Source organism: Rhamphochromis sp. 'chilingali' (assembly GCF_963969265.1).
Source record: "Rhamphochromis sp. 'chilingali' genome assembly, chromosome: 3".
Lineage (NCBI taxonomy): Eukaryota > Metazoa > Chordata > Actinopteri > Cichliformes > Cichlidae > Rhamphochromis > Rhamphochromis sp. 'chilingali'.
In genome coordinates this window covers 42053845-42066741 of record NC_137931.1, presented here as the reverse complement: position 1 = coordinate 42066741, position 12897 = coordinate 42053845, and the positions used below count along the sequence as shown (strand labels likewise).

Here is a 12897-nt window from a genome sequence, read left to right as displayed (position 1 = left end):
ACACAGCCTGAAAAATGCTTTTTAAAATTTACTTAAGGGTTAAATTTGAGTTATACAATTGTCATACAGCAAAATAACTGTCTTCATGACTAGAATTTCAATGTTGAAATTTAATAGTTCTTAAATGTAAATTGGCTTCACTCCTTTAAAGCCAAACATTCATCTTCTGGTACTGATGAATTTACCAAGAGAGGTTGAGCTATAACATGCCAATGAATTCAACATGTTGAAAGATGAATTATCACTAAATTTCTTTTTGCCATCTACAAAACTGCAAAGAGCTAGAAATGTGTGGATAGAGAGGTTAAAGAAAAGACAGAGAGGTGAGCAGAGAACAAAAGGAGACAGAGTGAGAGCACTGGAGACATAGATGACAAAGACTGACAGCCATCCTCCTCAGTCTGACATCTACAGTACACCACAGATCCAGTCCTTTGAATATCAAAACAGGGCAAGGGTTAGAAGAAGTCAGAGGGAGGAAAGAGTTCAGTCCGAAACTTGAGATTTGCTGTCAGCGGAAGCAAGCTGACATTCTGAGCCAGACTCCACACAACCATTGTGATTTTCTTTGGCCTTTCACTCCACACACACAGATACACAGAACCACACATATTTGCATGATCTCCTTAAGGTAAACTGATCCAGCAGTATCGTTTTTAAGAAGGCGCAGTAGTAAGGGAGTACTGATGGCTTTTTCTCAGTTCTCTTGCTTTTTCCTTTAGTCTTCTTTTTTTCTTTTAAAAAAACAGGTGTTGTTAATCCAGGCCTGTGCTGTGAAATACAGTCTTTTTGATTCAAGCCCTATAAGAGTTGCTTGTTTGCTCTGTAGAGAGAGCAGTTTCACCTCAGAGACTCAGAGTACTCCCTGTCTACCTTTACATTCTGTTAGGCTTATGTGATTTAAATCTGACATTTTTGTTTTTTGTGTATGTGTGCATGTGAGGAAAAAGAAAAAAAAAATTTCTGTGCACAGATACGCAAGCGAGCTTGCAAACAAATGTCCAGAAATCTTGATTTTGCTGAGCTTAAAGCTCAAACAGCAGAACTGAAAGCACTTGGTAAGTCTACATTTCCAAGCCAAAAGAAAAATGGACAGACGGAAAAGAAGACTGACAGAGACAGTCATGGTTTATGCCTGTGTGTTTGATTTAGCTTTGGCTCAGGCTGTCTGTGCTCTTTCTGCATTCCCATTAGAATGTTGTCGTCTGTGGCAGCCCAGAGGATTTGAATGGCACAGGCACAGGGTAATGGGAACACAGGGGATGCAGATTGGCAGGATGTTTTTTAACCACCAATTTCATCATCAGAATCACCAGCATTGCATTTGTATTACTTCTGTAAGCATAAAGCAGGCTGCGCCCCGGAGATCACATAGCACAAAATAAATATTGATGTTGAAATCCGTCCACACAGCAGGGCTTTATTCCACAGTGTGACTTTTATAGCTCAATTATGACTAATAATCTTAGCGATGCATCCATTAACAGTAATAAATTCATGTGTGCTCTTCCTCCTACATTGATTTTTATTAGCTGGACATTATTGTCCATAATCAAATAAAGTTTATTAGACTTCTCGACCTATAAAAAAAAAAAAAAACGTGGACAATTAAAGATAGGGCTGGGCCATATTATACCGTTTACGGTAATACCGGTATAATGTTAGGCAACGATAGGAAAATGAAATATTGCGATAGAATGGGAGTAAAACGCGCATGCGCAGTGCCTTTGTTTTCATACGCACATGGCCGATTGTTGAGTGAAACAGATGAACCAGAATTGGTTTGTAAAAATGGTGCAACTTCAGTGATGTGGAACTGGTTTGGTGTTTGTCCGTCAGATACACGACAAAGCACATTTTTTTGCAGAACATGCAAGCAGCCGTTGTTATTGTCATATTTGTCGGACTAAGATGCTCTTAAATCTGGGAGTAATCTGGGTCCTAAACTCCGTGTGCTTCAGGTCAAACAACACTGCAGCATCACTTAGAGTTAAAAACTGTCTAAATTCTTTCATCTTTAATAAAACGATCAGCATTGCTGCTTTACCAGGTGTAACTATAAAGTTTAACTTCCAGGCATCCATGAAAACAAAAGTTATTACATTTAACGGAGTTAGAAGTTAGCAGGAAGCTAGCGGAAGTTAGCTCGCTAGTTTCGCTAGTTACCTAAGCATGATATAGCATGTTCTGACGGAGAGATTTCTGAAAAAAATCAAACGTGCAGCTCTGCTATCACTTCCAACATAAATGAAGACAGGAAACTAAACAGCATTGACGTTTGTAGGGTTACTGAAGTTGGGCTAGCTGGTATATAATGATGTGCTACGTGATCGCTAGCGACACAGCTATGTTAGCATAACATAAACAGTGAAGCTGGAGGACGAACACTAACACTTTTCCACTTATAAAAGTTAACGTGAAGGTTCTTCATGGTTAGAGACAAATGCAATCGCATGGCAGGATGCTGTAAACGGACCAAACTTCAGTCAGGAGAACAACTGAGATAATCCATCCACAATACGAGGTTAGTCATTAATATACTGCAACAACATGGGAATAGAGAAGCTGCCAGAGAATTCAACATTAATGAATCAATGGTACAGAAGTGGAGGAAGCAAGAAGAATGAGTTTAATAAAGTTTGATTTATCTGACTGCTTTGTTTCGCTTAATGTGCCTTATAATCCCGTGCACCTTATGGTCCGAAAAATGCGTACTGCACACTGCAGTTTAATGTTGCAAAGCACCTCTTTTTAACTTCAGTGGATATTATACATGGTTATGCTCAGGATATGTCAGCCCATTTCTACTGGAAATGCCTTTTGGTTAAACTTTCAGCAAGGAATTTACATTTGCACTGTTACATTTTTATAAAGCTTTAATGTACATAAAAACCAGCTTCTTGTTTAAGTGAAAATAAATGGAAGGTTGTCTTTTTGCGCTAGTAATGTTGTGGAGTTGTATTTTGTCTCGCATCAATTATATCGTCGGTTATATCGTTATCGCAAATTTTCAAATATATATCGTGATAAATATTTTTGGCCATATCGCCCTGCTCTAATTAAAGACATGTTTAAATAAAACACAGTTCTTAAGCTCCAATCTGTGCGTGTGTCTGGCGAAAAAGATAATATGACATTTCATTGATAAGGTTTTCTGAAGAAATAATCTCAGTAACTATAAAGTTAATGGAAGTTAAGCCTGGCCTAAAGACAACACAGCCTTCATCTTTCTGTACCGTGGCAGGTTTTTATTTATCACTCATTCAGTATGAATGCGGATAGATTTGGTCAACATGTGAACCACAGATGTGTAGTTCAAAATAGAGGTCCAACATTGGTCATTAGTACTAATGTAATAAAGACCACTGAACACTCTTGGATCAGAATGTCAACTTGTTAATGGGCATTATGGCTTCCTTATCTTTCAGCCTCTGATCTAACAGTCCATAATGGTTAGCACAAGGTGCCATTATAATGTACAGTGACTCCACCTACAAATCTATTAGCCATATGTGATTTCATTCTGGTAGACCTCCCCTTAATGGCTGTCTCATCGAACAGCACTGCATTACTTTGAGCACAGCTTTCATTTTTAGTCTCCATCTGACCACATGCTGGATTTTCTTCAGTGAGCTCAAAACTGTTTTAAGTGAATTTCATTTTGGGGACAAGGACATGTATTGTAGATCAAAGACTTTGTAGTTGGGCCTGAAAAACTCCCCCTCCTCCTCCTGTCTTTACAGTGTGCTGCATTAAAGTGTACCGTGTCATACCATGACATCTCCACCAAATATTCTCCCTCAAACCTCTGAACGCCCAACATTTCCCCACATATCCACACAATGTGCACACAAGGATTAGACACATGCATATAGACTGTGCACCTTATACTTTTATAGATATCTAAATATAAAAGACGCTGTTGTAAACAAAGTTTCAGTGTGTGTCATATTTGGTGAACTGCAGCAAGCTGCATGCCTCCACATTGATATAACAGCAGGATCATTGTTGCTCTCTAAAGTTAGTTTCACATTTACACACCTGAAGCAACAGCAGTCACTTCAATAATGATCCTTGACACACAGACAGCATGTGTCAACATTCAAGTTAAATAGCGTGTACTCTCTTTATCAGAAGAAAGTATAAAACCGGTTGTTTTTTTACAGTGGGAAAGTTGGTCTTTATTGATATACTGTACATTAAATTCTTGTTTACAAGAAGCTTATACTAGTATAGAATGTAAATGACTATTACACCGACCTATATTCGACCTACATGGCTACCCATGTGTACCCATTTACTTTATCAATAGTTAAGTAGTTATGTGATAAGGCCACAGTGGCTGGGACATTTGGCACTTAATATGTCAGACAGTTAAAGATGTTACAGTAGAGCTCTGGACGGACACTCTGACCCTGTGACTGTTGGAAAAAACAAGAAGGCTTGCTCCGGGTCATGCTCCTGACTTGAGTATTGCCTCCAGGCTTGGGCATGAAGGACTATTCCACGGAAAACTCCACTTTTGTCTCTGAGCTGTAGCCAGGGTCTCCGCTTACTCCACACCAGTGAAATCCTTAACGTGAAGTTTTATGCAGAGTTTGGGGTCTGCACAAATTTCCCCTGTTGCTTCGCAGATGTGTGCGTGCAAGTGATTGGAACGTATCTTCGATGAAGCAAAGCTCACATAGTTTCTGAAGTAACCTGAGGTGCACAAGGAGACACTATTGATGGGGATGGTGGAAAGATTTTATTTTTACAAAGACTTAAACATAAACAAAAATGATAGATTGGTAACTGTCTCACTCTGGGGAATTATGAGCACGGTTCATAATGAGGCCATTTCAAGCTTGTGTACAGGAACCATTAGAGAAAATAACTATATAAGGTATTATATGTCTGCGCTTTGTTCTCTGTCTTTTCACAGGAGACCAGACACAGTTAAACAGAAGAATGCTTTTCCACCAAACTTCATTCACTCTCTGGACTCCACACACATGATGCTGACATCTCTCCACTGCTACAGGTAACGTGTCAAAAGCCTGAAATAAAAGATTCTTTACGTTTTTTGTTGGTGTTACAGAATCATTTTTATAGAGTCAGATATTGGCACTCTCTGTATTTGCATGATCCCATAGGAGTGCAGTCTCATATTAAGTCCATTCATCACCTCAAATAGGCATTCTGTTAATTCATTCCCTCTTTATGACACTATAATTGGCTTTGAATGAATAACTGCTGTTGACTTGCTAGGTTTCTAATAAAGTCCTGTGCACTTACCTTTTATAGACCACTGTCTACTCTTTCTTTTGTCCTTTTTCTGTGATGTAATTGCTGCACGTGACCTGTCATGATGCCTTTGTCTCCTCTCTTCTTGTCCTCTCTCAGTTCTGGTCTGACTTTTGTCTCAGTTCATGACTGTTTCTGGACGCATGCGCTCACTGTGGACACCATGAACAAGGTAATGTTTTAAAGCAGTCATTTTTTTGCTCCCGCCTGTGCAGATTACTTCATTTTTTCACAGCTGTTTCCAGCATGTTTTGATCATGTATATTCAGGGTTTTGTGCTTGCCTTCTTTTGCTGATTAATTAAAGTTAAAAAATGACACCACTGATTATGTCTTGCTTTCTTTAGTCGAAGCTGAGCAGTGTTTTTGTGTTTCTGAAATCACTGAGACCTGAGCTTCTTTTAGCATTTCTACAGCCGAAGCAGGTGATAAAAATATTTTGTGCAGCACCTATGACTAGTGCTTCAGTTTTGGGAGAACAGCTTGGTGATGCCAGTGAAACAAACTTCTTTTGTCACTGCTTTGTTACATATACAGGCTGCAGGTAGCACCAGCAGACAGGCTGATGTGCTGAATAAATGACTGCCTGCCCCCGCCAGCTGAAACTCAGTCATCAGGCCCAGACTGAGACACAGCATTGAATAAAATGGATCAAATTACCATAAGGCCCCAATTTTCTGTAGATGTAGCTTCAGAGCAGTCAGGATTTTATGTCTTCACCCAGTCTCAGAGGAGTTAGAACCAATGAAGCAGTTCCCTCTCACTATATTTATTCCCTTGCATATTCTCCGTCTCATCTGTGTGAGTGTACGCCTTCCTCATTACACAGGTAATTGAACACAGCAGTAGACGGAGGGTATTAAATATCTTGGTCAACACCTAAGCACACGAAGTAGATCCTTGTTTTAATGGCAACTGATTCTTCCTTCACCTGCCAATTTCTCTGGACTGCGCATCCTATTAAAAGGGCACGGATCCTATCAGTGCTGGGTGAGGTGTGGAGTACACCTCTGATTCACTGTGAAATGCACCCACAGATAACAATAATTAAAAGTTTAAGGAAACTGATTTAAACAACATAATTGATAAAGGTAACTCATAAAGGAAAGAAACTTTAGTTCTAGCTCTTCTGATACGTTCAGACATATAAACTTTAAAAAGGTGGTGTGGATTTTTTTTAACAAGATGTGGGGGAGAAATAGTCTGATAGTAAAACCGTATATGTTACTGTATATTTACAGTACTGTGCAAAAGTCTTGACCCACTCTTCGTTTCTTTATATATGGTGAGGAAAATTGTTACAGCACTTAATCTGCAAACATACATGCAAATACAGTTTAGAAGGCAAAAAAAAGTTTTTACAATCCTAAAAAGCTTGAAAGTCAATATTTGATATTGACTTTAATATATTTTGTTCTGATGAGGAGTTAAACCATGAACTTTCAAATCTGGATTCGTGACTCTATCAGATGTGTTATCGCTGATTTTCAGTCCAGTTCTTGTGTAATTTGGCAAACACCAGTCTTTTCTCCCCATGTCCCTTCCTTTAGAATGGCTTCTTGACAGCCTCCCTTCCCCTGAGATGATTTCAGATTAGCTTTCACTGAACATTAGAGAAGATAAATAAGCTGAAGGTCTAGGCTTGATCTAGGTTTAGGCCTGACACATGTTTTGGTTTGGTTTTTGTCCTCCACTTTGTTTTCTACTTTCTGGTTTTCTTGGATATCTTTTTAAGGATGCATGGTGCAGTGTGCTGCGATATTAGCTTTCAGCTAACTGCTCTTTGGGAATCACCATGTTGGTGCAAAAATGCAACTTTATGCTGTCATGGTTGTCAAATTGTGTTATCTTTGGAAATTTTCATAGGTTCAAGCAAAGAAATGGAAGAAGAAATGTTTTTGTGACAGGCTGCTCGTAACAAACTGGCTACATTTTTATGTGTAACAACATAACACAGGTTCGTCCCTTGAGTATTGGTGCCTTTTTTATGTTGAAATGATTCATAGGTCAGAGTTAAGGTGCAGCACACAAACAAAACAAGTTCCTCTAAAAAGGTTTCGGCACAATGACTGAACTGAAAATGAGTCCAAAGGAAAGTCAAAGACCTTTTTTTTTTTTTTTTTTTTTTAAAGAAAATTACAGAGTTTGGCTCCTTGGCAACAAAATCTAAAGAAATGACGAGTGGCTCAAGACTTTTGCACAGTACGATATCAGCATTTACAGAAGGGTGCAAAGGTTTTAGGGTCTCTGATAAGCAGTTTGACGTGCCTGTAGAGATTCCGTGTGATATTGTGCTGGATGATCTATGATCTTCTCATGAATGACTGTTAATTAGCTATTAAATTAAGTCACCTCGAGCCAGCAAATGTGTATCATGGGGTTCTTTCAAGTTATGGAAAATAATTTGATTTTAATTAGACCTGCGTGATATCCAGACCTGCATAAATATGGAAATACTAACGCAATAATATTACAACACAGCTCATCTTTTCCTGTTATCTTCTTTAATAAATTCTTTCCACCCTACCTTCTCTTTCAGTACATTTGACAAAAATGGGTTTTGAAGCAGAAATGGAGAAAACATACAGCCAAGGCAAAGTTGTTTCAGCTCTTGGAGCTGGTCCATTTGCCAGATTTGGTTGCATCCCTTGATTTTTTTCTTCTTCTGTGCTCCATTCATTGTTCAGTTGGTCAGCAAGCCAGAGTCAAACGGTCAAACGTTTAAACCGAACTAACTCAAAGTGCACTTCTCTCTGCCTCGTCTTCCTGCCAGGTTTGTCGGGAACAGTTTGTCGCCCTGCACAGCCAGCCAATCCTTCAAGAGCTGTCCAACTTCCTGCTTTACAAATACTGCACAGGAGTCCTGTGAGTTTGCACCCACATGGAGGAGCACTTTTGACTGGGCTCATACACACAGATCCCAGGAGCGCTACTGTGGTTGCTCAGGCAGCAAAATATTTGTCATACAATATCAACATTTCAGTGAAATATTATGTAATAGCTACTAGTTCATATTTTCATACTTAGTTGCACCTATCTGCTGTCTGTCCCTCTTGTTCTTACATAACAAGCCATCATTCTCACGAGTCTGTGTTTATGCTAGATTGTATTACCTTTAATGAGATTTTTATGATATTTGTGATATGTGCCACCACAGATTGAACATATTCAGCTACTACATGTGCACAGGTTATAAAACAGAAGCTAGACAAACATAAGAGGGCTTTATAGCCACTAATCTCAGGGCTTTGTGTCCTTGTAAAGCACTGAGATTTTCTACAGTTTCTACATGACATTACATACAACATGATTCTCTCTCCCCATGTCCGTCTTACTATCCTCCCCCTCAAGATGGGTTATGCTCATCATCCACTTCCACTGCACCTTCTTTGTCTCTCTTACCATTGTTACTGCCTAGTTTCACGAACACATTTTTCATTCTAGGATGTGTCAGAGAAGAGGAGATGTGGAACTACAAAGGCATTTTGGGTTTCTTTATTCATCAAAATGTTAAAGTAATTTTTTTTCTAGTATCAAAAAATAACCCAGCTCACCTGTGCACAAATGTACTTTGCTGTGTAGAGTTTTTATGCAGAGTATAAAGTTGCTCTCACACTGATCTGCAGAATGACAAAACTGCACAGACAAACAGAGCGGACTTTACAGTGGTGGCAATGAGACCTTCTTCCCAGTAGTTACATTTTTAAACCAAAAAACATATTTATATATTCAATTAGTTTTATTTTTGTTAATAAGGAAGAAAGAACAGGTAACTGCGTTTGTAGGAGGGCTGAAAATCCTTTGACTTTGTACTCCTATAGAGACAAAAGCACATTTTTCTCTGAGTTAACTTTATTACTCTCCTCTTTGTGGCAGGACTGAAGCCAAGAGCAAAAAGTACCAGGAGTATAGAAGGCTGATGATGCTGCTGGCCAAAGTGCCCCAGACAGGTCAGTTTGAATGAGGCTGTGTGGCTCCCAAACACCTGGACTTGATGGAGTGTTTACAAGGACAAGGTACAGGCTGATGGGGTTTGTTCCTAATTGGGCAGAAGAGAACTTGTACAGGTATACCTTAAAGCTCTTAGCAGAAGGGCAATACTGGTGGACCGTATGAACTGGATCCATTCACAATTCTGCATTTTCCTCCTTGCTTTATAATTCTGATTAGTGTTGAATATTGTCCATACATATCAGACTTGGTCAAATAGCCTGATTTGGTCCCAGATTAGAGTATCCTACATTTTCAAAAACTAAATAACTAAAAATAATAAGTAAAAACTAATAAGCTTGTGTCATTGTGTTTCGTAACCTGCATGGCCACTTGCAGGTCCAGCTTCCTCACTTTACCTTTTGATGTAATTTGCGTTTCTATCCATTGTTCTCCTAAATGGATGTGGTGCACAGAGGCAGTCTCTGTCTCTCTGTCAGGTGGATGCAGGCTTTTCTGTTATGCAACCTCTTGCTCCATCTCCATTTGTACACTTATGATCTGCTTGGCACTGACAGCTGGGTTGTACCAATTGATTGCTGTTAATTGTGTCCCTCCTCTGCATAATCAGCTTATGTGGCTGAGACCGGTCAGGTGTGCACCTCGGGCGTCTGTTTTCCCGCATGTCCGCAGTTTTCATTTCAATAGAAGGCCCCACTGAATGTGGAGTATAATCTTTACTATAAAGGATCCGAAACGTATGATTATCCGGTTTCAACGTGTGTGTAATGAAGAGCATCAGTTGATGAGGTGTATTTACAACTATAAATTTAGGGTTTTAAAAAAGGCTGGAGAGAGAACTCAATAACCTGTGAATGTTTTACCAGCTGGAGTCTGAGTTTGGGAATAACTGATTGGCCGTCTGTGAGAATAATGATGGCTGTCAGCTATTCTGTTTGTGTGCTGGACTTGGAGTTAAGAATACAATTCAATGAATCGGTTGTGGGTGCAGTGTCTTATTATCAGTCTGACAGAGCCAGTAATTGAAGGAAAAACATAATAAAGACAATAAATTATTATGCATAGTTTATGGGGCAGTTTGGATGCCTGCTAAGAGGGCAGCAAGTATCCAAACATGAATGAAGGAACAAAAAACTGTATTGATATCTATGTTAGTTAGTTAGTATATTAACTTGATGTCAGCATGTTCCAGCTATAATAAGCCTTTTCACTCTTCACTTTTTGTGTCCTTTCCTCAATAATTTATACAGCAGCTCCTGCTGGTGTACCTAACTGTCAGAGAGGCAGAGCACACAAGGCTAAGCACAGAGTGCAGGACAGGACCTCATTCAGACCTAAAATTAGCATTCATGTGGTAATGGAAAATTTACTTGTGCCCTCCAATTTGAACATTAAAGTTTCACTTAAAAAACCCACTTAAAAGAATAATTTTCTCCTCTTCTTCTGTGGCATAAAGGTTGTAGTTGGTCTTTTAGAACAGTTTGCTCAGATTTAATCAATTTTGGATGAATCATAGATTATTTTTAATAATTTGGATTATGCAATGTATTATGCAGTCACTTAAAAATAATTTTAAAAAAGTATGTGATTTAAATTTGGCCAATCTGCTCTTCAGGATCATCTTGGTTGCTGACTGGAAGGAAGTGACCGCACTTGCTCTCGTCGCGTTTTCACCATGGTCTTCAAACTCCTACAGATAGCAAATATAAATGTTCTCATTCAAACAGACCCAAATTTGCAATGGTGAATCAGATTCTGGGATGCGAGTTGACTTGGTGACTCTGTTATGCTGTAACATCCTGAGGCATCAGGGGGAAGACATTTAGTGGAAACAACCTAAACTGTGGTGTGTGCCAGCATGCCACTGAGAGCATGAACAGAGCACTCTGAAAATGGGTTGTGTTTTGTGGGCACACCAACATAATGTTCACTCATTCCTCCTCCTTGACTTCATAGCACTTCCTGAAAATGAAAATCAAGTTCAAGTTTTGACACCCTAAAGCAGGGGTGGGTAATCTCAGTCCACGAGGGCCAGTGTCCCTGCAGGTTTTAGATCTCACCTTGGGTCAACACACCTGAATCACATGATTAGTTCGTTACCTGGCCTCTGGAGAACTTCAGGACATGTTGAGGAACTAATTTAGCCATTTAAATCAGCTGTGTTGGTTCGAGGACACATCTATAGCCTGCAGGGACACCGGCCCTCGTGGACTGAGATTGCCCACCCCTGCCCTAGAGGATCCAGCAGATAGTACAAAGAGGCATAATGGACCTTGAATGGAGTGAGCTAAAAATGGTACCTGTTCTAAAAACGACTCAGACTTTTACAAGAAGTTGGTCTTCATTTATATATGCTCGATCCCCCAACCTTTTGATTGCACCTAATATTTTGGTTTATTACCAAATGCTATGCTGTGATGCTAAACTTTTCCCTTATCATGCAAATATAACAGCAGCTTAACTTTAGCTAATTGTTGCTGTTCTTCATGCATGCATTTTAATTTTCAATCCAAAAGTAGCTCACAAATGTTCCTTTAATAAAGTAAACATGATAGCTCACGCTGCCTTTAATGTGTTCCCGTGGAAACTAGCTCTGTGAGAATGATTCAGTTGGAGGAGATGTCTGCACTTTTTTTTTAAATAATATAAGAAATCAGTGTTACACAGCAGTTTTTTTTCTTCCACCAAATGCAGCAATACTGCGTGGCACTTATTTATTTGTTTTTATGTAGGTCATATAATTTGTATAACTACTGTCCAGTGACTAAATGTGCTCTGACACATTGCGTCCTGCCTCTCCAGGTGATTTTGATCTCCAGCGGGTGAAAGAATCTACTTTTTTCTTCAGCTGAGAGCTTGGTGAGAGCGAACCAGTAGAAGGAGATGAGTGGAATTGACAGAGTGCAGCAGGGAAGCTGCAGGCTCCAGGGTCCCTACCGGCTTTTCTTCCACAGACATGAGGACATTGATCCAGCCGCACCCTGCCTGCCTCCTGGTCCTCAGCCTGGCTGGAGCTGTTGGAGGCGTACACAGCGAACTCGCCTTATTAACTGACTTCTAGACTGATGGGAAAATGGTGGATTGTGGGATACTCATCCAAGTGAAAAATGAGGGAATAAGCGTTGGATGGAAATGCTAAGACTTCAATTACGGAAAAGTACCTCTGTTAGTAGACTCTACCTGGCCATATTCAGGTTTGTGTGAGTGTGGGTGGGAGTGAGTGAGTGTGTTCATTCGCTATACTGAATACAATGTGAACTGTGCCAGTCTGTTCATCACTCTAATATTTTTGCTACTCGAGCAAAAAAAATTCTACCTACAGTGTGTGTGTGTGTGTGTGTGTGTGTGTGTGTGTGCGTGCGCGTGCGTGCGCGTGTCTGCTGGTATCATGATGTAAAGATTTCCACTGAGCACTGACCTGCCTCTGCAGCCCCTACCTCTGAATGGCAGGGTGGTGTCTGAAACATTTTGTCTTCTTCAGAAGACGTTTAAAGAAGAGACATTTGAAAGATGTGTTTTACTGTAAAATGAGTGTAAAGGACACAGAAACCAAGACATGTCCGGACGTGTCGGGGTCTCTGAGATGGAGCCATAATATTCTCACCTTCTTGGAGTAACTAAACACTTGACGGTTGCAATAAAATAAACATGCTTCTTAAAA

General features: G+C 39.7%; 1 protein-coding gene across 1 annotated transcript in view; it reads left to right on the top strand.

Moving 5' to 3' along the window:
• Positions 1-12897, top strand: part of polrmt (polymerase (RNA) mitochondrial (DNA directed)) — a 53558-nt gene extending 40661 nt beyond the window's left edge. Inside the window, exons 17-21 of the mRNA XM_080878404.1 lie at positions 4925-5023; positions 5386-5458; positions 8059-8150; positions 9162-9235; positions 12039-12897. Of these exons, the coding sequence (XP_080734530.1) occupies positions 4925-5023; positions 5386-5458; positions 8059-8150; positions 9162-9235; positions 12039-12088 (388 nt within the window). The 3' untranslated portion in view covers positions 12089-12897. The remainder of the gene's footprint in view (positions 1-4924; positions 5024-5385; positions 5459-8058; positions 8151-9161; positions 9236-12038) is intronic.